This window comes from Myodes glareolus, chromosome 9 (assembly GCF_982192425.1).
Source record: "Myodes glareolus chromosome 9, mMyoGla1.1, whole genome shotgun sequence".
Classification (NCBI taxonomy): domain Eukaryota; kingdom Metazoa; phylum Chordata; class Mammalia; order Rodentia; family Cricetidae; genus Myodes; species Myodes glareolus.
The window spans coordinates 7,739,649-7,766,211 of NC_142034.1; the positions used below are offsets into that span (position 1 = coordinate 7,739,649).

Sequence of the window (26,563 nt, forward strand, 5' to 3'; positions counted from 1 at the left end):
ACATACTGAAAACGCATAAGAAACCATCAAAACTCCAGGAGGACTTTATTTAAAAGAATGGCAAAAAAAAAAAAAAAAGCAACAGAGAAGTTATAAAACCAGACTCCCTCTCCACCCCTCCCCACCATGTGTGAAGTCCTGTGACTCCTTCCCCATCCCCAGGCCCCACCCCTTGCCCACTGTGGGCCTTGGAACCCTATTTCACTAACAGCTCCTCTTCCCCCACTGCCGAAGCCAAGATCGGCCCCTGGTCTGTGGAAGGTTTTTGGCAACAGTATTCGGTCCAGGGCTGGGAGGCCAAGCTGGTGGGGCCCAATCTCTCTTTCTAGTGGCATTGAGCATGAACCGATTCAGGGTCATGGGAGCCCGGTCCCCTATGCCCTTGCTTCATGGGATCCCCATTTGTCCAGCTCCCACCTCCCAGTCAGTCCTGCAGGCAAAAGAGCAGGCGCCAGGACCGCTCAATTATGCCGGAGGCGTCCATCTTTGCCAAGAGTGCTTGACCCGTGAGGCAGGCTGGGCCCATGTGTAGCTCTGCGGGAAACAGCCGCTGGGTTGTGGGGAACAGGCAGGGGTGAGGGGTTGCCAGAGCCTATGACAGAGGAAAAGCCAGCATCAGTTGCTGAGGAATGCTTTCCCTCCCCACAACATCCAGTGGTCTTGAACTTCTTAGGGGATCAATCCCAGTTTGTTGACCCCACCCATATCGCTCCGGGAACCATAGTTCCAGCTAGGGGCAAGAACCCTGCATGTCTCCTCTTTGAGCTGGTCTCCCACCTCAATCCCTCCTTTGTTGGTACTGACCTGTATTCTGGCTTGGAGGAAATCTGACCTTGGTCAGAGGAAGTGTGACCTTTCCCAAATGTCTGACACCAGGGGATGGCCGCCCACACACTGGCATCCGCCGGTCTGAAATGCCCTCTGAGGGATGAGGCCCCAGCAGGTGTGTCTTAGGACGAGACAGCTGTACAGTTGGAAAACCGTGAAAATAGATGGAGAGATGGCTGACGCTCAGCTACAGAACCCGGCCCTAGCTACTTTATCAGGCTGGGAATTGTTGCGTTTCAGTTCAGGGCCTCTGGGTGTAGTGTTCTGTAGGTTCTGGTGGGAGCTAGTCCTCAGACCCTCACCCATTAGAAGTGGGCACAGGCAATTCCCCCCTGCATCTTGCCTCACCCCTTGTCCTGTGACCTCGAAGGACCGAGACCTCCGCTTCCTCTTCTTGGCCTCCAGTGACTCCTCCCTTTTCTTGCTGAGGCTTTTCTTCTGACCACGCACCCAGGGTCCAGTGCCATCACCTCGAGGTCCTACTGCCCCAGAGGGGCCCTCGCCAGTGCTGCTGGATAGATTGTCCTCGCTGATAGCATGCTGCAGTGTGGGGCTGGGCGGCCGCTTGCAGGCCAGCGGACCGGAGGGGCGAACTTCGTCAGCCTCGCTCAACGAATTCAGGGACTGGCTGCTGCGCTCTGTGGCAGGTGCCAGCAGGTGGCGCCCCTCCGATCCCAGGGCCCGGGAGCGCCGCTGGGCGGCCTTCACCGAGATACACTTAGTCCGGGTCAGGATCTCTTTTTTCTCTACAAACAGATACCCAACTTAAGGTCAAGGCCATTTCCCACACCCCTTCCTCACAGGTCAAAAGTGAGCAAGAGCCAGGACTCACAGATTTCACCCTCAGAACCCTAACTCGCTAGCTCTTTGAGAAACGTGGGTTGTACCCTCAGAACCTCAATTGCATTTGTAAATGGGCAAAACAAATGTTCTGGGGCTACTTCAAAGATTAACTGAGACGCTGGGAGTCTAGACTGGTGTCATACGCCTGTGATCTTAGCTCCTCAAGAGGCTGAGGCAGGAAGATCAAAAGTTCAAGACTGACTGGACACGGTGCCACACCTTTAATACCAGCACTTGAAAGGCAAGAAGCAGGCAGATCTCTGAGTTGAGGCCAGCCTGGTCTACATAGTGAGTTCCAGGATAGCCTGGGCTACATAGTGAGACCCTATTATTAAAAACAAAACAAATAAAAAAGCAAAGGCTGGCCAACTAGGCAACTTAGACCTGATCTCAAAATAAAAAAACCTCCACATGGTTTAGACAATGGTTTTATGGTTTTAGTTTAATTGCTGGAATCCAGTGGGAAGGGGGTGACAAGAGTCCCTAATTTTTTTCTCTTTTGGTTTTTCAAGACAGGGTTTCTCTGTGTAGCTTTGATGCCTGTCATGGAACTCACAAAGATCTGCCTGCCTCTGACTCCCGAGTGCTAGGATTAAAGGCGTATACCACCACACCTGACCAAGTGTCCCTGTTTTAACTTCTGACTGTTCCCCATCTTCTGTGTGTCCTTAGCAGGTAGCTAGTCCTTCTGGTACAGGCAATGAATGGGTACCTTCAGCAGGGGCAGAGAGAAGGAAGGAGCTTCGGGCTTGGTCATCTGAGCAGTTTAGACAATGTCAGGGGTCAGAGCATGTGAAGTGTAGGGCACACCCACCTTTATGGGACAGAGGGATCTCTGACAGATTCTCACTGCTGTCCGGGGAAGAGTTGATCTGGCTGCCCAGGCTGTCCTGTGGTGGGGCCTAGGGGGTGAACCATTTGGAAAGGGGAAGGCTTGAAGACAGCAGGGACCCCACACTGCACTCTACAGAGGGCTGTGTCATCTTGGAGGTGCTAGCCTTTTTGGAGAAAAAAAAATCCACCCACCGTTCTGGGCACCCAGAACTCACCTGCTGGGTCACCAGAGTGCCCACCTGGATGGGAGGCGGAGTGGGCACAGAGGAATTCTTTGCCTGCCAGGCCCTGGGACTGGCCTTGAACACATGGTAGGACTCACTGCGGTTGGCAGAGGAACAGGGGGAGGCAGCTGTTGACCAGGCAAGTCACACCAAAGTCCACCCCCACCCTAGAGAGAAACTGTTGGTGCCAAGGGAGAGAGAACCTACAGGTCCTGGCTGCAGACCCCTGCCACAGCCTCATTGTTTCTGGCATCGTCTTCCCTGCTGAGCCCTTTCCGGGGCTGACACTGCTCACACAGGGTAGGTAGCTATCAGGAAGCCTCACCTTTCTGTGCCAAGTGGGGGTAGGGTGTTGTTTTGGGGGCGCTGGGTCTCAGAGTTCAGTGTCTTCACACTCTCCAGGTCAGAGTCCGGAGTCAGTGTGGTCCCAGGCCGAGTGATTTTGGGCAAGGAGCTGTCCTATGGGGGAAGGGGGAGGAGGACAATAATAAGGTGAGCAGAAAGAAGACTTGGACCCAGTAACAACAGAGCTCTGGGCTCTGGAGGGCTCTGGGCCTATCCTCTGGGTCCCCATCAATTTGGGGTCTGCCAGGCAGTGTTAGTGGCACAGCTCAACGGCCTGAACCCATTGGGGCATTAGGTTCATTTTCCCCTTGATTTTTAGAAATCAATCAATTAATTAATTAATCCATCTATCTGTTGTTTGAGACAGAATCTTGCTATACAAACAGGGCCAATCTTTCAATCCTCCTGCCTCACCCTCCCAAGTGTTGGGATTAAAAACTATCCTATTGATTAGTGGTCACTTGTGATATCTCAGATGGCCAGTCCTGACCTTGTGACCCTAGGTGGGGACAAGTGTCAGGCCAGGCAGTAATACTCAGGGATGGGGACCCTCATCCAGGTTTGGCAAGGTAGAGGGAGGGAGGAATGGAGGAGGGGGGAGGATCGAGGGAGAAGCCAACTCTTGGAACTTGGCTGGCTTCATGGGATTCCCATGTCAGCGAATTTAGGCGGGTCCAAGCGCCCACCTGCAGAGCCCTGGAGGCCACGCGGTCCATGATGGTCGCCCGCTCCAGACTGCCCTCCTCCAGTTCCCGAAGGTAGACTTCATAGAGTTCCTCCAGGTGCCGGGGAATCTCCAGATTGAAGTCTGTACGTGAGGGAAGGGGAACTGAAGGCTTGGCATGGTCCCACAATCCCTCAAACAATGCTCTAGGCCCGCGCTGGGCTGGCCCTACCGTCGATGATCTGCCGCTGGCCTTGAATGATCTCCTCGCAGAGGCTGCGGTGCTGCTCCAGGCGGCGCACGGCCTCGCGGCGGTGACGCAGAGCACTGTCGCGGAGCAGGGCGTGAGACTGCATCTCGGTATTTTCCACCTCCAGCTCGTGCACGCGACACAGCAGGCTGAGCACCTCGCGCTGCTCCTCGGATCCGATACGTCGAGGCAGCGTCTCTTCCAGGCGCCGGCCCCGCGCTCGCAGCTCCCGGCAGCGCTGCTCCAGCGCCAGCTGCGGGGACCGCCGCACGGGTCAGCGCTAGGCCAGTTCCACCTGCCCAGCCAGGCCCTGCCCTCAGGTCTTCTGGGGGTTGCTCCAGACCCAGACCAGCCCTCAAAGCTTATTTTTGGGTCTCGCAAACTATTCAGTGTCCGTGTCACTTGACTCAACCACGCCCTGCGGCAGCCCTTATCCACCACAGAAGGTAAAAATCTGTTATTATATTGACTACCATGTTCTTAGTCTTTGCTTTACGCCAAGCATTAACTTAACTGTCTCCAGCGACTCCATTCGGGCATCATCATGGGCCCTCCCATTTTAGAAGTATGAGACACACAGAGACGGAGAAACTTGGCAAGGTCATCCAGGATTTGTGGCTTGAGCTCGCTGGTCTCCGCCCCTCCTCTTGACCACACCCCTGCCCCCAAGCCGCCCGCCACCGCACCCCGTATACCTTCTGCTTGCGCAGCTTCTTCTGTTCACCCACCAGGGCGGCGATGTTTTCCCGGGCTGACGCCACCTCTGGTGGCTCCAGGTTATCCGGCTCATCTCCTGTGTCTGAGTCCTTCTCGCTGTCGTCTTTGGAGTAGGATTCCTTCCTTCGCTCCTCCCGCCACTTGAGAGCCCGACGTGACTTCTCATGCTCCCAGCTGCCAGCCGTCCCCGCCAAGAGAGAGATACACACAAGATTCGGCTCAAGGGGCAAGGCATTGTGTTTCTATGTTCCAGGCTCCTCCATGACAAACCTGAATCATCTGGTGTGTGTTGGGGGAGGGAGGTGGAGGGTCCCGGGTCAGGGAAAGCATACCCCGCGATGGTGAGTAGGTGCCGTGAGGTGTCAATCTGGACTTCCATGGCCTGGTTCTCCAGCTCCAGCAGGCGCCGCCGCACATCCATCTGCTCATGGAAGGCGCCGATGAGCTGCTCCCGAAGCTGTCCCATCTCCGCCTGCCCTTCCTGCCCGCTGTGTAGCTGTACCTCAGCTGAGGGGTGGGAGTGGAGTCAGCACAGGGGCCAACTCAAGCTTCCTAGACCACCACTTCCACTTCCGGCTTCTTAGATCCCTCTCCTTCCACACACACACACACACACACACACACCCTCCCACAATCCATCTTCACACTGCAGCCCCAAAACGACTTTTGCTCTCCCACACAAACTGAGATTGTGCTAGTCCTCACAGCATCCTTGTGCCGACTACAAAAGGGTATCCCTGTTTCTCTGCAATCTTTTGGGAAACCATCACAGCAAACAGGCAAGCCTCAGTGAGTAGTACGCCTATGGGCCCCACAGGGCAGCCCCCATGTAATTTCCTCAGATCATTCCATCCCTTCTACAGCTCTGCAAAACAGGTGTGGTCCCATATCTGCAAAACAGGTGTGGTCCCATATCACATGGGACGGCTCTAGGGCCGCTCAGCCGGAGGAGCCAGGGTTAGAACCTCATAAAGCCACCTGGAGAGGGCTGTTGAGAGACACTCTCACCTAAAGACCCGCAGGGGCACGTGCATACCTTGGATATGGCGAATGTCACCGCGGTCCAGGCGGCCCCGGGCCTGGCCCCGCCCCGCCTGCTGGTCGATCTTGCACTTGAGTCTCTGGATCTCGCCTCGCAGGTCCGCGATGATGCTGGTGTATTGAGCGATGTGGTAGGAGACGTTGAGCAGGTTCTGCTTCACCTGTCGGGAGCCCAGGATGAGGGACGAGCCAGGCCTGCCCCTTTCTCTTTTCTCCCCTTTACCAGTCCTTTTCAGTGACAGCAATGTCCTCTTTGCCTCCACCCCCACAGCCTCCTATCATTTCTGCATGCCTCTGTTAGACCTGTAATTCTAAAGTTCCAAGCCTACTCTTCAACCTCAGTGGCTCCCTAATGCCTAAAGGAAGGGGCTCATTCCTTCACCGGGTATTGAAATCTTGCCCCTTGGATTCTTTTCTCTTCCCCGCCCCAGATTTTATCTTTTACTTTATGTGTGTGCATGTTTGTCTGTGTGGGAGTTTGTGTGTGTGAGCATGGGTGCCTGAAGATGGTGTAAGATCCCTTGGAACTGGAACTACAGGCGATTGTTAAATGCCTGATGTGGGTGCTAGGAACTGAACTCAGGTCCTCTGGAAGAGCAACAATGCTCTGAACCATCAAACCATCACTCTGGCCCCGAGATTTTCTTTTTCTTTTTGGACTCTGTTTCTGTGTGAGTGCCCTGTTCTAGCCAGGCAGTTCTGCTGGTCTCTCCATACCCACAACAGCCAGCTCATCCCTACTTCTCCTTTCCCTCGCTTGCCTTGGCACCTACTGTTAGCATCAATTAAATAATTACTTGCTTTTTCTGTTTTTTAAAATAGGTCTCAGCTGGGCAGTGGTGGCGTACACCTTTAATCCCAGCACTCGGGAGGCAGAGGCTGGCACATCTCTGTGAGTTCAAGGCCAGCCTGGTCTACAAGAGCTAGTTCCAGGACAGGCTCCAAAGCTATAGAGAAACCCTGTCTTGAAAAACAAAACAAAACAAAAAAATAGGTTTCATGTAGCCTAGGTTAGCCTTGAACTCATTGAATAATCAAGGATGACCTTGAACTCCTGATTCTCCCGTGTCTGCCCTCTAATACTGGGCTGCAGTGTTCACTACAATCATGTGGCCTGTCCCCCTGAAGTTTCTGGAGGCTGCATGACGATGTCGGGGGAAGTTGTAGGTATTGGAAGATGGCTCATTACACACTGCTTCAAAGTCAGGTATTCTTCCCCCGATACCCTTGCAGGCTAAGACTGACTTCCTGGCCAGGGGACATGAGTTTGACCGTGAACTTGGAAGCCAGGTAGACTCAGCTCCTGCAGTGCTGTCCTCAACCAGCTTTGAAGTCACTTTATGTCCTTGAGCTTCATTATCTTAAACTGAATGGTAGGGAAGCAGTAACTCCTGCCTAGTTCTGAGGTCAAATGGGACGGTGGGTGACGGTGCTCAGAGTGGCACTAGGTAAGGGAGCCTTTTATTGTGACTATGGTGATGACATGCTTTGGACATACAGAGGATTGAGTAACCTCTGAAGAGGCGGGGAAGGAAGAGGGATGGGATGGAGGCAAGCCTGGAGTGAGAGGCAGAAGAGGGTCTTTGGGGAACAAGGGCTCCAGGCAGGCAGGCAGGGGCTGGGGATACAGGCAAAGTGCTTGGGGTGGTGTTGGCCTGGCTAACGATGTCAGTGCAGAAAGAGAGGCGAGGCTGGCAAGACTCCTCGCAGGACCTCAAATCTCAGTCCAGGAGGGTGTGCCTTGGGGGTAGTCCAAGGGCCCTCACCCGAGTCCTGATATTCTTGGCTCGGCCAGCGTAGGTCAGGGTATTCCGGGACTCCTCAAAGGCAGTGCTCGCTGGACTGATGTGGGCGATCATCACTGTGCGGCTGTTCCCCCCTAGTGAGTCCTGGGGGGACAGGGATGTGACTTGCTGGAGATCACTTCCCCCAGAGGCTCCCCAAGGCTGTGTACCACACCTTCCCTGTGTGTACACACACGTACACAACACAGACAGAGGCATGCATGCACACACGCGACATGAACACATGCATATAGTGGTGGTCATTTTCAATTATCCCCACTGCCCTGGCTTGTGGCTGCGGTCCTCGTGACAGGCTGATGCAGGCCTCCACCAACCACAGGCCTCAACTGGGATCTTGTTTCCAGAGCTCACAAAGTTTAAGCCTACAGGGAAATTCCTTAACCTGTCTGTGCCTCAGTTTCCTTATCTGTAAATGTACTCCTTCTAACTCACAAAGCCACCAGGGAGGTTTTAGGCCTGGTGGGAAGAAGCCCTTGAACCCAGCAATGAGTTTGGGAACTCATTGATATCAAGTCTGTAACTGAAGGCAAAGAGTGGCCATGCCATGAGTAAGTGGCCCCAGAAAGCAGCTTCATTGGCTATAAGGTTGACCATCACAAAGGCCCCCAATCTAGGTTCTCTTTGACTCACAGCCCTGGGGGGAGGTCCCAGGCAAAGCGCTTCTTCATTCTCTACCTGTGCTCTGGTGAGAGTTGCCAGAAATATAAAAAGCACCTGCTTGTAATCAAATTTCAGATAAACAGTGAACGGACTGTTTCAGCTTAAGGGAGCCTCGAATATCGCATGAGGCATACTGATGCATAATGAACTTGGTGATTCATCTGAAATCCAAGAGGGAATAGCTCCACACTGTTTGTTTGGCTATGGTCTGGCAGGCCCACTCTTGATGCCAGTGCCCAGGCCCAGCTTGTTCTGGTACCTTCAGGAGCCGGGTGAGCTTGCTGTCCCGATAGTTGATGTACTTATTGCTACCCTTGTCACTCAGCGCGTTGATGCAGTTGCCCAGGGCCAGCAGGGAGCGGTTGATGTGGGCTCCCTCCTTCATGCGCTGTCCCCGGTTCTGTGTCTGGGGAGACAGCAGGGGATATGACTATAGCCTTGTGGGATAACCTACTGAAGTTTCACTCAGTGACCCAAAAACACCCCAGCGATCCTGGTTGTAGACCATGGCCTCGCTCCTGAGGTCCCTGAAGGTAGAGGTGTCGTGGCATGGAAGGAGGCTTAGTTCTGCCCTCGCCCCATCCTCTCTTCCCTGAGCAGTCCATCAAGGCGCCAGGTCCATTGCTCAGCCCTCACTCTGGGGGTGCCATTTGTATCCTGACATCCTTGAGATACCCTGCTTTTCCAACCACCCCGCCCAGTTAACCTCTCCTCCACGTCCTTCCTCTTCTGAAATCTGGCCTCCCTTGGAGGGCCACCACCCCTGCCCATCAATCGCTTCTCTCTGGGAACCCCTCTCACTCCGCTGTATCACTACCAGGCCTCACCTGGGAGGCACGCTCAGAGCCGGCCAGGTCAATCATGAACAGGCGGCCTTGCCGCACCTCCTGCAGGATGTTCTTGACCCGGCTGCGCTGGCGCACTGCCACCTGCAGCACTGCGTGCGAGCGGGATGACGTCTGATTGGCAGCTGTGGGCTCCTGGGTCCTCTGCCGGTTCCCCTTCATCAGCAGCTGCATAATCTGGAAAGCAAAGGTCCAACCTATTAGCTTCCCGGGGTGGGCTAAGAGGCCTGGACAGTTCTCTCTGGACAGGTCTCTGTGTAAGTGGAGAAACTGTGTGGCCTGTCTACTTACTAGGGTGAGGATGTTAGGGCATGACAGGTGATGTGACTCCCCTTGCCACCACTCAGGGTATCTTTCCCCCAGAGGCTCCCTGGCTTTCATCCCTCAGACTGATGGTCCTGCCCATGGTCCCTAGCCAGTTGTTGTAGACTTACCTCCTTGGCATTGATGGTGGACACTTCGGTGATTCCGGCCACCTGGATCACCCCTTTGGAGTCCTCCCTCAGCTCCAGGTACCCCAGGGCGGGGTTCAGCAGGTCCCGGATCATCTCATTGTAGATCTGATGGGACAGTGAGAAAGGGGGAGGGAGATGGAGGACAAGAGGTCCAGGCCTGGAGCAGTCGTGGGGTCCCCTCCACCCTAAGAAAAGAAGGACCACATGTTTCTGTTTGCTGGAGCCCCGTGTATGAGAGAAGCCCTAACTGGGGGAACTGCTCCCTTTCCATGATGGTAGAGGCTTCAAAGTCAATGTTGCAGGGGGTTGCGGAAGCCTCTCCCCCTCGGGGCTCTCCCTTGCAGCCCTGGGCTGGACACAGGGACCTGATCCCTGGTCAGATGAGGGAGCTCAGCTTGTTGCTGGGCAACCTTCAGGCTGCATCTGATATGGTATCATCCCCCACAATCAAGGCAAGCCCTGCTGGCTGAGCAAACCCCTGCTGGCTGCTCCCCTCACCATTCCTTCTGAGCCAGCACCCTGGAGATTATCAGCTCTCAGAGGAACCAGATGGAGGCTGGCTTGTTGGCTCAGATTACGCCCTCCCGCCCCACCCCATCCCCCTGCCTTAAGCAAACATCTTCCCATTAAGGACTTTATGAGTTGAGTTCTCATGTTGTAGTGTCTGCCCCCACCATAAAATTACTTTCGTTGCTACTTCATCATTGTAATTTTGCTACTGTTATTAAAATGTAATATCTAATATCTAAATGTATATCTATGTATATGTATGTTATTATATATGCATAAGAGGTGTGTCGTTATAATGTAATATCTTATATCTATAATGTAAATAGATGATGTGCAGGATATTTGATATGCATCCCCTGTGAAAGGGGTCATGACCCACAGCCACAGGTTGAGAACCACTGGCTTAAGAATTAGCCTCAAAGGATTAAGGCAAGTTGAACTTTTTTGTTTTGTTTTGTTTTGGTTTGGTTTTGGTTTTGGTTTTTTGAGACAGGGCTTTTCTGTAGCTTTGTCCTGGAACTAGCTCTTGTAGATCAGGCTGGCCTCGAACTCACAGAGATCCACCTGCCTCTGCCTCCCGAGTGCTGGGACTAAAGGTTGCGCCACCACCGCCCAGCTGCAAGGTGAGCTTTTGAGAATGGTAGCCCAACTGCTCGCTGCCCAGGCTACTGTCAAGTGCAACACCACGCTGGAGTCACAGGGTCCCGAGTTGGAATCCCTGCTCTGTCATCACCGTGTTCCACAGAGACAGTCGCCTAACTTCTCCATGTCTCTGTCTTTTGCTTTTGCTTTTTGAGACAGGATTTCTCTGTACAGCTCGGACTGTCCTGGAGCTTGTTCTGTAGACCAGGCTGACCTTGAACTCCGAGACTGGCCCACCTCTGTCCCACGAGTGCTGGGATTAAAGGTGTGTGCCACCATGACTGACTCTTGAGTCTTAACTTTTATCAAGTGGGGCTAATACTATAGATGTGGGGTGGGGAGCAGACATATTGAGCACCCCAGTATTGAACTGCCAGGGACTGGCTCTAGGGAGGTGGGCCATCCTATTTTATAAGCCACCTAGTCAAGCCTGGTGGGGACTTACCTCCAGGTAGGACATGGACACCTCATATTCCATGTCATTGCTGGTCTCCTCAATGGCTCGGAACAGGTCATTCAGGGTCCGAACATAGATGCCCGGCTCATGGTCAGTGCCCAGCATGGTGTAGGTCTTCCCACAGCCTGGATAGGACAGGTTGATGGTCAGCAGGGCAGGGACCAGGCAGGGGCCAAGCAAGAGTGAAGCCTTATTGGGGAGGTAGTTCTGGAAACCTGAGCTGTCCGTGAGGATGCACCCTCCCAGATGGCTGAGGAATTGGGGTCTTTGTGGCAGAAGGCAAGGCTTGGATCATTCCCATTCCTGACCCCTACTCGGGCCAGGCTGGCTCTCTGATGGAGGGCAAAGCACTTGGCTCTCAGGGGGGACAATAAGGGTGCTGTAGCCCTGGTCTGTGTCCGCTTTTCCTCCTCACCTGTAGGGCCATAAGCAAACACAGTGGCATTGTACCCCGAGATGACACCCTCAATGAGGCTCCTGGTCGTGGCCTGATACACCATCTCCTACAGGGGAGAAGAGACTCATTGGGGGTCTGAGACAGGACACGATGCGGGTGCCCCCAGGCAGGTCCTGGCTGAGAACAGGTGAAGGGTTTGTTCTGGAGTCCTAAGCTAGAGGTAATTGAGTGGAGGGAGTGGAGGAAGGGAGGCTCTGCTTACACCCCTCAGGGGAGATACCAGCCTGCAAAGAGGGCTCAGGACACCCGAGAAGCCTCCTCTACAGGTGCCCCCCCCCCGCCCAACCCCTGCTCTGAGGGTGCAGAGTCAGCTCCGGAGAGCATCCGGAAGATGGGCAAGATGGGATCCCTAGGGTGTCAGTTTTCTTGAGTCTGTCCCACACCTGCTCTCTCCATACCAGATGGGGTCCACAGTCCTTCTCCTGGCCCACAGAGGCCAGCTGTGGAGCAGCTCATGTGGCTACTCTACGCAAGTTGGCACATGAGTGCTAACCGCGAGTGTTTCTACAGACAGCCCGGTGCGCAGTCTTGCAGGTGCACAGGTAAATCTGTCATGTGGTGTCAGATGGTGCAAGTGTACAGGTGAGAGGCTACGCAGATACGTGGAGACTTTTACAAACGGGCCAAGTTCCAGAAAGTGGCTCATTGAGTAAATGTTGGAGAAGGGGTGAGCAGGGTCCCCCGAGAATCCTTCCTGGCAGGGCGAAGCATAGGTGGGGTCTTTCCTGTGTTTCCAGCCCATGCTCTCCCTCACCTGGGTGGCAGTGAAGTCGAAGGCCACGTCGAATAGGTACGACTTCTCCCGGGACCGGTGTGCCCGCAGGATGTCGTCAGGGTCCTCCATTGGGTCCATGAGAACCACCATCTGCAAATGTCCCCGAGGAGGAAGACCACAGTCACCTGGAGTCCCCACAGCGTGCAGACCTCTCCAGGGCACTATCTGTTCTCTGGGCTTCAGTCTGGGTGCTTGGGAGACAAAGCCTCTTTGGTGACGACTGTCCCCTGAAGATGGCGCTATCCCAAGGCAGCAGAGAATGATGTGGGGGGGGGCGGAATCTAGAGGGAACCCCGGATCCAAGGCCTCTTCCACAGTAAGAGGCCACTAACCACAGTACCACTTCCCATGCTGTCTTTACTGGAGGAGGAACTGCAACACCGCTGGTTGTCATAACACATCTATTGTGACAAGATTCACTCTGCCCACTACACCCCCATCTCTACCGCAGCCTCGCTTCATCCCACTTCAGGAGCAGCAAGGCTTGTGCTTCCACCCGACAGAGAGGAATTTAGAGTCCAGAGGCCCTTTTCAGGCTCCGCACTAGCCTGTGGAGAGACAGAACTCAGAACCCAGGGCCTGGGTTCCAAACCACAAGAGACAAGGTTTCTTTGTATGGCCCTGGCTGTCCTATAACTCGCTCTGTAGACCAGGGTGGCCTTGAACTCAGAGATTCATCTGCCTCGGTCTTCCAAGTGTTCGGATTAAAGGCAGGTGCGTGCCACCATCATTCTGCAAAACCAGCAGATGTAACGGCATCTCTGTAGCTCTGTGACTCTTGGACCCTGCCGGGTCCCCCATGACCGGCCTCCAGAGCACTGTAGGACAAGGCAGGCAAAGAGCTGCTGACAGCTGGGTGACATGTGTGAAAAGAGCAGGTGGCTTTGGGTCCCTCCTGTGTGAACTTAAAATAACACCATCCCTGGCCAGGACTTGGGACTAGAGAGAGAAAGAGAGACTGCAGAACCCTAGCCTAGTGTTCCACTGGTGCCTGGAGTGTTGGGGTAGCTGTGCTCTATGTATGTGTGTGTGCACATGCATTAAGGCATAGAACGGGGCTGGCAGTATTCCTCCCATGTTCTAAGAACAATCTCTGAGCCCATTCCACTCTGCCCAGGCATCTGCCCAGGTCCCAGTGTGCTGAACTTTGCTGAGGGCTCTGAGCAGGAATACAGGGCAAACGGCTCGGTTCTTGCTGGGGTTCCTGGTCTAGGGTAGGGTTTGAGATAGGAAACGTCAGAAAACACTCAGGTACTCTAGAGGGGGTGTCTGAGTTTCAGGGAAGGACATAGGGACAAAGGGAGTAGGCATATAAGGTGACACTAGGGATGCACTCTGAATCCTAGCCTTGCCTCCCACTAGCAGAGTGACCTCATGTCTGCATGGGGACCTGCCCGAGCCTTAGTCCCCTCCCCAGGGGAGGAAATGGTGGTGTAATCTCCTTGGGGATTGTACAGAGCCCATGAGACAAAGTGTGTGACACAAGCCGAGTCTCAGGGATCCTCTCTCAAGAAGCCACAAAGAGGGAGTGTGGGCAAGGGGACGTCACCAACTGCCCTACCCCAAGACTCTGCTATCAAACGTAGGGTGGTAAAAAATGAAACAAACAGAAGACAGGCTGAGAGTGGCAACATCGGCGGCTCCCTTACACAACATCGGTGCCCCCTGAGAGATGCCTGGCACCTGGAGTGCCGGGCATGGTTCCCTAGACACCAGGCTCTGCCAGACAGCCAGGGGAAATAAGCCGTCCCATGGTCCTTACTTAACGAGGTGGGGCTGCTCCCAGGGGCTAGATGGTGGCTGGCCTCAGAGTCTACCCTCTACCGGGAGTGGGGGCAAGGAGGGCAGAGGGGGCACCTTCACTCCCAGTGCACACTGCCATTCTCTCTTGGTGCATGCCAACATTCGAACTTAGGGCACACTAAAAAGCCTTGTTTGTTTGTTTATTTTTTTCTTCAAGACAGGGCCTTGTCTGTAGCGCTGCTAGCTTTGACCTTAGGGCAAGCCTCCTGAGCACTGGGATGACAGGCATACATCACCACACTCAACCAACACCAGATCTTTACTGAGCCCCTCAACATGGATTTCTCATTATTACTCTCAACCTGGCATCCCTCGCCGCTTGGGAACGGCAGAGCCAGAGTTGGGGATTCTGGCCACTTGGCTCTCAGAGTGGTACAAGTTCATTCTCTGAACCTTCCCTAACCTCTCCTGCTCCCTCTGCTGCACAGGGTCTTGTGGGGCGCCTTGGCAGTTTTCATGGTCTACGTAGCCCAACAACCCCCCAACCCCCACCTACCACTGCTCTCACAAGGGTTCTGGGTGCTCATTCCACCTTAGGGAACAGGATGGGGCCAAGCAGGAAGGGGGCTGGCTGTGGCAGGGCAATTAAGAGAAGGCAGAGATAGTAGCTGTGCCCCTACCTCACCCTTCGCAGGGATAAACAGGACAGCCAAGGCTCATGACTATTCCAAAGGCCTTGTGAATAGGCCAGGCATAGAGTGCCATCCAGAGGCAGCGGAGGTTGGTGATGAGGGTGAAGATGAGGCTGCAGGAGTCCAGCCTACAAGCTCAACTGAACCCAGTAGCTTAGGAGGTCCTCAGGGGACCCCTTGAGTCCTTCAGTCAGGCCTGAGGATTTAGGAGGACAAGGGCTTTGGGATTCCCAGCAGACACCTCTCTACATTTCATATCCTGGGATCATCCCTGCTACACACACACACACACACACACACACACACACACACACACGATACCTGGAGCAACCTGCACCTGGACTCTCTGAACTCACCTGAACTCAGACAGCTGCAGGGCCCCTTCTGGGGTTCTCCAGGGGAGGGTGACTCCCCAAGAGACAGAAGTCTGTGAATCAGATGGGGCTGCAGGTGAGCCAGCTAGAGGGAAGGATCACAGACAGGCTGGGTGGGGCCTTTGGGTAGGGAAAGGCCACCAACTCTGACCCCTCCTAGATGGCCAAAGGCTGGAAGCCACTGTGAGCTCAGGGCTCGCACTGTTCCCTAGGGACTCACCTGTCCTCAGCCACCGGCCCCTCCCCAGGGCATCAGCCCCAGAGCCCCCCAAGCCTCCTGTGGGGTCTGATCCCTATCCCAGGCTACCAGCAGCTTGAGCCCCACTCAGACTTCAGACCCAGATGAAGACAAACCCTGGCTCTGGGGGCCCTGGCATGGGTCCCCAAGGGCTGCAACAGGAGCAGGGCCAGCTATAAGGGATTTCATCTTGGGGACTGGGGTTCTCCTGGACACAGAGCCTCAAGGGGCTTTGGCTGGGGAGAGCAACCAGTATGTTGTGTCACCCACCATAACAGATGGCCTCGGTATGACTTTCAGACACTGCCAAGTTCACCTAGACACCCAGTTTCTTTGATGTTGGAAAGCTCCCGTATCAGAGCACTGTCACCCCACCTGTCACCCTCAATCCCACTTAATGAGGGCTTTGTTTGGGCTCCATCTGTCAGGACTCCAGCCCCCATACCAAGCCCCAGAATATCACTGTTGTTCTGGGCCACCGCAGCACACAATGGAGCCCTTGTGCCTCTTGACCAGGTGAAGCAGGGCTGAGCCGATGAGGATTGGGCAGGGAGCCTGGGCTGCCACGGAGACTGGCTTGGGGTGTTCGGACCAGTGCAACTCATTTGTGAAGCCCCTAAAGTGTGCCCCAAACATGGGAAAGGCCTTAGAGAAACTGAAAGATGAGGCCTGGAGTCCTGCACCTGAGACTCTCAGATTCAGAACTTTGGGGAGAGCTGGTGTATAGAGCAGAGACCCCCAAATCCAGCCCTTCCAGGACAGGAAGGCAGCCTGGAAGGGATGACATTGGTGTTGTATTTTCAAGGATGAGCAGGAGACGTCAAGAGAGGTGGCGGGGTCAGGGGGAGGCGGGAGAAGAACATTCTAGAGAAAAACATGAGCAGGCAAGGGCAAGATGCCAGACACGGTCTTCGGTCTTTAGGGAGAAATGCAGGTTGGAAGGAAAGCCTGGCATTTTGACTTTGGTCTCCCTCTCTGGGCATTCTCACAGTGCAGACCCAGGACCTGCTGTGAGCTCGCAATAGCCTTCTGACCGTCACCCTGGCTAGTACACCGCATAGGCCTGAGGACATTTGCTGAATAAGGCTGCCTTTAGAAGCAGTTTGGGGTGTTCCAGGCACCATGCTGATGGCTTGGCATGTGCGTTCTCATTTTCTATGGCTTTCTTTCTTTCCAGACAGGGTTTCTCTGTATAGTTCTCACTATGCAGACCAGGATGGCCTTGAGCTGAGAGATCCCCCTGCTTCTGCCTCCCAAGTGCTGGGATCAAAGGCATGTGCCACCAGCACCGCCGGCACCACTGTACTCTTACCGTTTTCTCTTCCTCACTACATCAATGGGTATGTATTTCCTTAAAAGCCCTGACTAAGATCCTAGGGTTAGGACCCCAACATATGAATCTGGGGTGGAGATGGAGAGTACGATTAACCCCCTAGCAAGTGGGCATTTGCCCTGGACATCTGTCTGCCCAGTCACTCACTGGGAGCAGCAGGGATGGGATGAGGGTGAGAAGTCTGGGCCCCCGGAACCAAACTACTTTGCATCTACTGACCAGTGCACTGCGCTAAGATCACAGTTTAATGTAGTCCACAGCCTAGCCATAGTGAACACCTAGCCACCAAGTGTCATAGAACCTGCAGTAACAAGCACCTTCTCCTGGTACCCATCCTACTGCTAAGTGAGAACCCTTGCATACTTGTAGCATTTTACACCAGAGTCAAAATAATCAGAAACATCTCAAATGCCCGTCAACTGCTCAATAGGTAAACAAGTCACGGTACGTCTATCCTTTAAAATACGAGCGATCATGAAAAAGAGTGACGTTCTGATATAAGCTATGATATTCAAAAACCTTGAAAGCGTTATATGAAGGGAATGAAGCCAGACATGAAGAACCAGACATGAAGAGAGTATGAGCCAATCACAGGGACATACAATGGGATAGACAGATGGAAAGCAGTGATGGCCTGGGCATGTAGTTAAACCTGCACTACCCCCTGCTCATTACCCGGGTACTCTGCTCTTAGGGATCTACGGAGCCTGGGAGCCTCTATATGGATGATACGGAGCCTCATATCCCACCGTGCCCGAGGCAGCAAGCAGGCTAGCTCTGGCTCACCTCTGGGCTAGCTCCAGCTCGCCTCTGGAATCCGTTACTTTATACTGTATTTATCGTTCACAATGGCCTCCTTGCCTCACCTCTAATCTTCTCCATAGCTCTTGAGGTAGATGGAACCCAGCTCACTCTCCAGTCCTCTGATAGGTGACAGAGGCCCAGGGAGTCATTAACAGCCTTCAGGCACCCAGCCAGGGATGACATGGCTGGGTCCCTGGCCCAGCATTGTAGCCTTTCCGCCCCATGGCACCCTCCTGCCTTGCACTTTCCCCGCCCTCACTTGTTCTGTCCCCTCTGCTGGCCTCCTGGAGAGCCCTTGTGTGGCCAGCAGGACCCCAGAAACAGGCAGTTGGACAAGGGCTAATTATTGGATTATACATATCACCAGTTGATTTAAATCCTACAGATAAACACAGTCTGGGGGGCTGGGAGGAGGCTTTGGGAGGGGTGTGTGTGGGAGGGGCAGGTGGCTGCTTGTCCTGAGTTCCACCCCTTCCTGGGATACTTTCCAGGCCCCTTCTGCTTTCTTGGCCCCCTTGGGAGGTTCTGGCTACAGGATCCATCTTACCCCAGCAGCTGTCAATGCAGGAGACCCCACCACACCCTTCCAGGAGGGCACCCACTGGAAGGCAGCCACAGGGGAGTGAAGAGAGGTCTGGTGTAGAAAGTGGATGTGGTGGCGGGCAGGGGTTTACTCAACCCTGGGCCCAGAAGCCACCCCACAGTTCAGCCTTTGAGAGAAGTAACTCTCATGCCCTCTTCCTTAGGACGGGTGCCATGTTTAAGCATTGTGCAAAGACCCTCTGATGAAGATCACTGTCCTGAACTGTACTAGGCCTCTGTGATCTCAAGCCTGGAAGTCACTGGAGCTAGCTCCTTGACAAACCCAAGACCAGCTTCAACTTTCCCAGAATCCAGACACATATTGGCCTGCTCTCTTCCTGCCTGCCTGCCTTCCTTCCGTCCGTCCTTCCTTCCTTCCTTCCTTCCTTCCTTCCTTCCTTCCTCCTTTTCTCCCTCCCTCCATCCCTCCCTCCCTCCCTTTCTTCCTTCTTTCCTTTCTTCTTCCTCCTTCTTTCTTTCCTTCATTTCTTTTTCTTTTTCTTTTTTTAAATATTTATTTATTTATTTATTATATATACAATATTCTTTCTGCATGTATTGCTGTGGGCCAGAAGAGGGCACCAGACCTCATTACAGATGGTTGTGAGCCACCATGTGGTTGCTGGGAATTGAACTCAGGACCTTTGGAAGAACAGGCAATGCTCTTAGCCCCTGAGCCATCTCTCCAGCCCTTCTTTTCCTTTTTCTATCTGTCTGTCTGTCTATTTATTTTTCTTTCTGTTGTTTTAATTTTTAATTATCATGTAGCTTAGGCTGGTCTCACGCTTGTTATGTAGCCAAGGATGACCATGAGCTTCTGATCATCCAGCCTCTACCTCTTACGTGCCAGGGGTACATGTGAGGTTTCTGTGGTGATAGGGATTGAATATACGTGTGCGAGTTAGGCAAGCTCCCTAACAGCTAAGATACAGCCCTGGGCTCACACTGGCCTCTTGATGTTCAGGGACTCTTTGTCTGCTGGCATGCCCTCTTCTGAGAAACCTCACTACTACAGGATACCAAGCTCCAGATGATCCCAAAAGGATATACTGAGTCCTAAGACCAGCTCAGACCCCTCATAGTGGCTGAAGTCAGTGAGTAACTGAGTTCCCTCCACCTCTTCCTACTTAGAACCCACTGACATGTGGGCTATGGAAATACCAATTATCTGCTGGGAGGTACGACAGCCTTGGATTACCTCACTTTGAGATGACACCCACAGAGGAACCCACTCAGCTCTGAGGAGAGACAGGAAGCAAGAAGCAGGACCTATCTACCGTCCAAGCCCCTAGGGAGTTGGTTTAGCGAGCCTCTCAGACAGGCCAGGACACAGAGGCTATGACAGCCAAAACCCCAGGGAGCAAAGGAAAGCAGATAAGCATCCTAGCTGACCTCTTCTTCAGAGGGGCAGGGCACTGTGCTGGCCACAGGAGCCCAGCCACATCACCATTGCCATACTGTCCTGGGTTAGCTCCTAGCTCATCCCACTGCCCGGCCATCAGGCCCTACGATGAGAAGAAAAGAGAGACAACTGGTCTGTCTGAGTTACAGCCCTGAGCCTTCCTCTGGGCCATGCATCCCTGGAGAGGGACAGATGAACAGCGAGGTTCTGAGAGAGGTACAGGACCAGGGGGCAGTGCAGCCTCTCCTCCATGTTGGTTTTTGGATTCTCATGTCTTAAACACCTAGTTGCCAGGGCCTGTGTGCCAAGAGATAGCTTACTCAGGAGGCTGTCAACTTGGCCTTTGCTGTAGCCACTCCTAGGCAGCAGCGAGAGGGGCTAGACCCAGCCCTCCTGTACTAATCCGGTTGGAAGCCACTGGGGAACTGAGGGCAGAGTGTGCAGGGGGGTGGTGTGGAGAGCCCTGTGCCCATAATGCTTAGACAGCGCTCTAAGAGCCTCTGCTGACAAAGGAACAGCCTGTTGGGCTGGCCCAGCTCTGGCCTGGTGGGAGGTGTAGCTCACTGGGTGACCCTCCCTCTGCCCTCATAGACAGAAGGAGCCAGTGTCTGACAGGCGTGGGCACTTAACAGGGGCTGTTCCCATCACTTTGTATTGATCAACCCCCAAGGTGGCCCGGAGCCAGGAACAGCCAAGAGAGACACCATTGTCCCAACCCATGAACCTGATACCCTCGGAGGCAGATGAGTGGCCTTATCTAGAAGGAGGGTTCTCCCTCCCTCTTCTAGCTGGCCCCTCTCAACAGCCAACGCAGCAGTTCTGGGGACCTCCTTCTCTACGGACTAGAATTGACATCTGTGGAGTTCTTCCTGTGCACCAGGCTCTGAGCAGACACAAGTAAAGACTTTCCAAAGAAGTCCTTTTGTGGGGACTAGAAAAATGGCTCAAGCCGGGCGGTGGTGGCACATGCCTTTAATCCCAACACTCAGGAGGCAGAGACAGGTGGATCTCTGTGAGTTCGAGGCCAGCCTGGTGTACAGAGTGAGTTCCAGGACAGGCTCCAAAGCTACACAGAGAAACCTTGTCTTGGTTCAGTGGGTGGCGAAGTTGCTTGCTGCTGAGTCTGATGATCTGAGTTTGATCCCAGGGAGCCACAAGTGGGAGAAGACTACCAGCTCCCCAAACTGCCCTCTGACCTCCAGACACGCACCATGATGTGCATGAATCCAACCCCTAGCCCCACTCTAGGATAAAAATAAAAGTTTAAAAAAAAAAAGTCCTGCAGAGTGTTTGCCTAGCATGCACAGAACCTCGGGTTGAATCCCCAGCATTTCATAACCCGGGAATGGTGGTGCACACACTATTAACTTTAGCACTTGGGAAGAAGAGTCAGGAAGATCAGGCTATATAGTAAGTTCAAAGTCAGTCTGGATTATGTGAGATGCTGTCTCAAACAAACAAGCAAACAAACAACATCAAAAAACAAAATCATTGAAAAAGAAGACATTGGACTGTCTTCCCCACTTAGAGTTGAGGCTCCTGTACTGTCTACGTACATTCTCTCTGCTCCTGTTCATCATATGGGGCTCTTCCAGACAACTCTATTTCCCCAAAGGGCTTTGAGGAAAGGGGCAAAGGAGAAAAATCATTTGGGGCTTCCTGAGCCCAGCCCAAAGGACCCAGCCTAGGGCAGCATCTGAACACAGTCTCTCTCAACTCTGCAGCTTCCACTCAATGCTCACTGACCCGGAGTCTGTCCCAAAGCACAGCCAGTGAGCCTGGCACTCAGCAGCCAGCCATACAGTCTGAATCTCAGGCAAGGGTCACCGTCAGGTTGTTACACCAAACCTATTCCAGTTCCCACCATTGTGCTCAGGTCCACTCTAGTACCTGAATTTTGGAATATCTACCTAAACAAACATAAGACAGGCACCTTGGCCATGTTGACCGAGAGTTTGGTTTGGGACCTATTGATGTCACCTCACCTCATGCCTCTTACCTCTCTCCTTGAGCCGCGCTAGCTTTTTCTTACTGATGCGGTTGGACTGCAGCCCCACCGCAAGGGTCTTGCACACTGCAAGTCCCTTTGGTTGCAATTTTCCCTCTTGAGATTTCTTTATCATCATCATCACCACCACCATCATATTATTATTATTATCATTATTATTACTATCATTATTATCATTATTATTATCCTCATTATTATTTTCAAGACAGAGTTTCTCTGTGTAGCCCTGGCTGTCCTGGAACTCTCTCTGTAAACCAGGCTGGCTTTGAACTCGGAGATCTGCCTGCCTCTGCCTCCCGAGTACTGGGACTAAAGACATGCACCACCACCGCCCAGCAAACTCTCTTCCTTATAACACACTCCAGTTCCAGTTAAGACAGAGTCTTACTTGAAGTCCAGGGTAGCATGGGATTCCTGATCCTCCTGCCTCGGCCTCACGATTGTGGGAATTACAGACATCACCACTGCATCTGGCTTCATCACTACCTCTCCTTCTCTTGTTCTTTCTCCTTCCTTCCTGTGTGCATGTATGTCTGTGTGCACTGATGTGGGTATGAGTGCACTGAATGCATGTGTACATGTGGAACTCTAACACCAATGTTAACCTCTACAGTATTCTTCCTGAATCACGCTTCTGCCTTCTTGACCATCCTTCCACACATCCTGCACTGAGGCAGGGTCTCTCAATCCGTTCCAAAGTTGACAGATACTGCTACTCTTGTCCACTAGCTCACCCTGCCAGTTCCCTGTCTCTGCCTTCCAAGACGGCCACCATGCCCACAAACATTTCTGTGGCATTTTATGTGGGTTCTGGGGATCCAAACTCCCAATGCCCATGAAGCATGCATTTTAACCACTGAGCTACCTCCCCAGCCTAGGTCCAGCGCCCCTTATTCCTCTCCTGGCAACACACTCTTTCTTCCTAGCCCTCCGAGGCTGCAATTCCTCATTTGTTTTAGTTCCTATCAGTGCCTCATCTTCTCTCCCCACGGGAGACTTCTGCAACAGAGGGAGGACAGGGCTTTTCATGGTGGAGGGCTTTTCTAGTTCCTTCCACAGTCCCAGGCATGCTGTAGGTTCTCTATGAATAATTATTGTCTTATATGCCCCCTCATCATGGTGACATGAGGACCCGGAGAGCAGACGGTCAAGGACTTTGCCAAACTTGCATATTCTAGAGGTGGGCTTCTGAATCCGTGCTCTGTGGATAGCAGGTGTCTCAGATGGGAGAGTTTTACACCATGCGCACCAAAATATATTTTATGATCCAGACCCACCCAGGCTCCAAATGCTCTTAGCTTTCCTTGGGCTGATTTAGGAAGTCTTCCTGGAAGAAGAAACCTTGGTGATGCTGTGGCTAAGCCCACCCAGAGGTGCAGTGAGACACAGAGCTCTTGCTGTCCAGCCAGGTGTGTCAATCAAGCGGAGCAGGCCTCCACCCTGCAGCACCTGGCTGTAGCCCCAAGTACCTGTTCGTCCACCTTGTGAGCGATGAGGGTGGCTCCTTCCTCCAGCTCAGCCACGCTGATGGGCCGGACCCTAAGTGCCACCTGGGAGGAAGATGAGAACCCTGGGTTACAAGGACCACACTTGGCCATGGTGGCGGTGGGGTGGGGGGGGGGATGAGAAGTCTTTGAATTTCTTCCACAACAGCCCTGTGTTCTCCAGTATCCCCAACCAACTCTGGCTCTTTGGTTCTGAAGAAAACTGTGGCCGAGGGTAATGCCTAAGGCAGAGGGCAGCAGATCCATAGGGTGTTTGGCTGAGTCGGAGTCTATGTCTCTTTGCAAAACCCTGCACTCCAGGAGGAAAACTGTCTACACAGGCTGCATCAGTCACATGCCCGAATTAAACACTTGTCACTCCCTTGGGCTTAAATCTGGAGCCTTGGGGGCCAGGGCCACCTGTCTGCATCTGCAAGTGTGGTATGATAGGAAGGGCTTGGAACTTATGATGGGACAGAGATTACCCTTGTCATCCTAGCAACTTGAGATGGCAGCCTAACACTCCAAGGAGAGAGTCACTTAGGGCTTCTTTGCTCTTTATTTCCTGGTCAGTGAGAGAGACGGTGGGTCTTCACTCTATACATGTGTCTCCCAAAAGAACAGAGTTAGGAAGTAGGAAGATTTTTCTTCTGCTGAACAGAGAGGGAGGCACCTGCTAGATGTTGGGTGGACCCAAAAGGTCCTCAGTTCATTTCATCCACACAACCTGTCAGATTGTCCTTATCAGCCTCCTGGCTGGATCTCCTTGTGGGAGGAAGGTCCCTTCCCTAATTGACAATGAGCGTTCTGGAGAAAACCCTTTCAAAGAAGACATTCTCACTGCCAGAGAGGGTGCCACAGAGTCTGGGACTGGCCCCTGGGGCTGGGTCCAAGCTTCCCTCTGCGGAAGCAGGTTCCCTACATAGGGGGCATTGTGCTAACATTGCCCTGCCATCTGGCTGCTGCTGCAGTACCATTTCTGCAGATCAAAGGCTAGGGGCTGGGAGAGAGAAATTTCCACTGATCCCCCAAGTACCAAGGCTTCTTGTGGCTTCAGCCTCCACCACTGATAGACAGGAATCTCTGCCTTTGATCTCTACCTACCCCTACCCTACCCTCACTGCCATTTTCTCATTCATCACAGGCCAGGAGATCCTGGGGACTAAGTGACTTCCAACATTTCTCTGAAGTATCTAGAGTACTGATTTGGACAGAGCCTGGGTTATTAGCCCATAGCTACCTACTTCAGCCTTGGTGCTGGCCCACCCTGTTTCGGGGCCTTTTTTATTCCTATCTGTGGTTCTGCCCTCCTTCAAAGTAAGACCTGTCTAGGTTTAAGCACCCTGGTTCACTAGAGACTTTCAGCTTTCTTCTCAGGCAATAGCTCAGGTCTCTTTTGGGTCTTGACCTCTGAGTCTTGGCTCAAAGAAGGCTCTGCTTGGAGAGAGGGAAGTGGGGTCCTAACTTCTCAGTCTCAGGAGGCTCCACCATACCTTCTGGCCACCTGTTCTGTAGAACTTGGGCAAAGTTATTCTGCACAGTCCCAGACTCCCGTCTCTCGCGTGTCCTTAGTGGACATTATGTGTGAAGTTGTCAGGTCCCAAGACTGGTGAAGGGAATCAAGGAGGAGCTTGATGGGGGGTGGGGGGGAAGTCTCACCATGAGTTGCTGGTCCTTGGAGTCACCACTGTCCTTCATGATTGCGGCAGGTAGAGAGCCTCAGGCCGCGACAGCTGGCATGGCCGAGACGCACCTCCACCGTGGTCACCTCCTCGGGTCGCTCTTCCGCCTCCGCTGCCTGACAACCCGAAACCAACAACGAGCCTGCCGCCCGGGCGCTGACCAGGAGGCGGGGCCGGGAGGCCTCGTCCGGCTCCGCCCCGCCCCCTGTGCTCCCCCGCCCACTGTGCTGGCACCGCTCTCCGGCTCTCTGCTCTCTGCCCCCTGAACCTGGATGACCAGGACTTCTCTACCCAGGACACTCCTCGGGCTTGCACTGCTGCTACAGCTATTGCAAGCTGGTGCTGAAGCGCTCTGTCAGACCGAGTGGCCCTCCAGCCTCAGCATCAGGGCCTCCTCCCGGCACAGCGGCGTCCGTTTGGTGGCTCCTCCGCACACACCCGCGCCCAGGCTCGTGGCTCCTGGCTGTGGCCTCTGCGCTCCCGGCATCCGCCTGGCACGCGACTCACTGGGCAGACGCACCCTTGCCCCTGCGGTCACGATCATCTGCTGCCCTCCTGATTGTTGCTGGGCGTCTCCAGGGCGCTCCCGACAGCGTCGGGTTTCCAGGAGTGATGCAGGCATCGCAGCTGTGGAGGCCAGGGCCTAGGGTGTGGGTGGCTGCACCCATTGTCCAGAAGCAGAGGTTGAGAGTGTGCACCCTGTGGCACCAGGCTTAGTGGGGTATATCTTATGGAAGAGTCTCCTCCCCTCGGTGTTGGCCCTCTAGCAAACTGAGGCACAAACCCAGAATCTAGATCAAAATGGATGGACCCAGCCGGTATGCCACCTAGCACCACCTAGGAGAGTTTACCTGTGGCCCTGAGTTGCATTTGGCTTATGTTGGCTATGCATGTGGCTCAACACAAAGTCATAAGCTTACTTAAAACATTCTGAGGGCCCCCTACATGGCACAGCTTGTAAGGTAGCTTGCTGTCAAACCTTAGTACCTGAGTTCAATTCCTGAGACCTACTTGGGGGGAAAAGGCCAGAATTGACTCCCAAAAGATGTCCTCTGACCTCCATATGGGCACCCTAGTACAAGTGCATAATATATAAAAGTAATTTTTTAAAAGTATAAATTGGGGGAGGGGTGGCTGGAGTTTGGCACTTAGGAGTTAAGAACTCAGGTCCTCGGCTACTTTGGCAGAGGACCTGAGTTCAGTTCCCAGCATTAACATCGGGCAGCACACAACTGCCAGTAACTCTAGCAACAGTGAATGGGTGCCTCTGACCTTAGCAGGCACACACACACACACACACACACACACGCGCACACACGCGCACACATACACACACATGCACACACACGCACACATACACACACACGTACACTCACACACACGCACACATACACACACGCACACACACACACACATACAAACACACATACACGCACATACACACGCACGCACATACACACGCATACACACACGCACACATACACACACATACACACGCACGCACACACACACGCACACACACACATACACACACACATACACACACACACACATTATTAAACGTAACTTTCTTTTAAATGACAAGTTTCAAGGCTGGAGAGATGACTCAGCCATTAAGAGGTACTGAGTTCAATTCCCAGCAACTACATGGTGGCTCACAACCATCTGTAATGAGGTCTGGTGCCTTCTTCTGGCCTGCAGGCATAACATTGTATACATGATAAGTAAATCTTTTAAAATGACAAGTTTCTTGACATTTTTTTAAATTGGTTATATTGAGCTACACATTTTTCTCTGCCCCCCTCCCTGCCTCTTCCCTCCCCTTCTACCCTCTCCCATGGTCCCCATGCTCCCAATTTACTCAGGAGA

At 53.4% G+C, this 26,563-nt stretch overlaps 1 protein-coding gene across 1 annotated transcript; it reads right to left on the reverse strand.

Annotated features, from left to right (window-relative positions):
* Window positions 1-145: 145 nt before the first annotated feature.
* Window positions 146-24,853, reverse strand: Kif19 (kinesin family member 19). The gene is made up of 20 exons (XM_048446169.3): window positions 24,672-24,853; window positions 22,998-23,078; window positions 12,332-12,442; window positions 11,536-11,623; window positions 11,109-11,245; window positions 9,491-9,616; window positions 9,039-9,233; window positions 8,471-8,617; window positions 7,513-7,635; window positions 5,742-5,907; window positions 5,038-5,212; window positions 4,684-4,879; window positions 3,971-4,241; window positions 3,761-3,882; window positions 3,055-3,188; window positions 2,721-2,826; window positions 2,486-2,573; window positions 1,177-1,574; window positions 805-964; window positions 146-592 (listed from the first exon to the last, which is right to left on the reverse strand). The coding sequence occupies exons 1-20, from the start codon at window positions 24,708-24,710 to the stop codon at window positions 462-464; spliced, it is 2,994 nt and encodes a 997-aa protein (XP_048302126.3). The 5' UTR covers window positions 24,711-24,853; the 3' UTR covers window positions 146-461.
* Window positions 24,854-26,563: the final 1,710 nt, after the last annotated feature.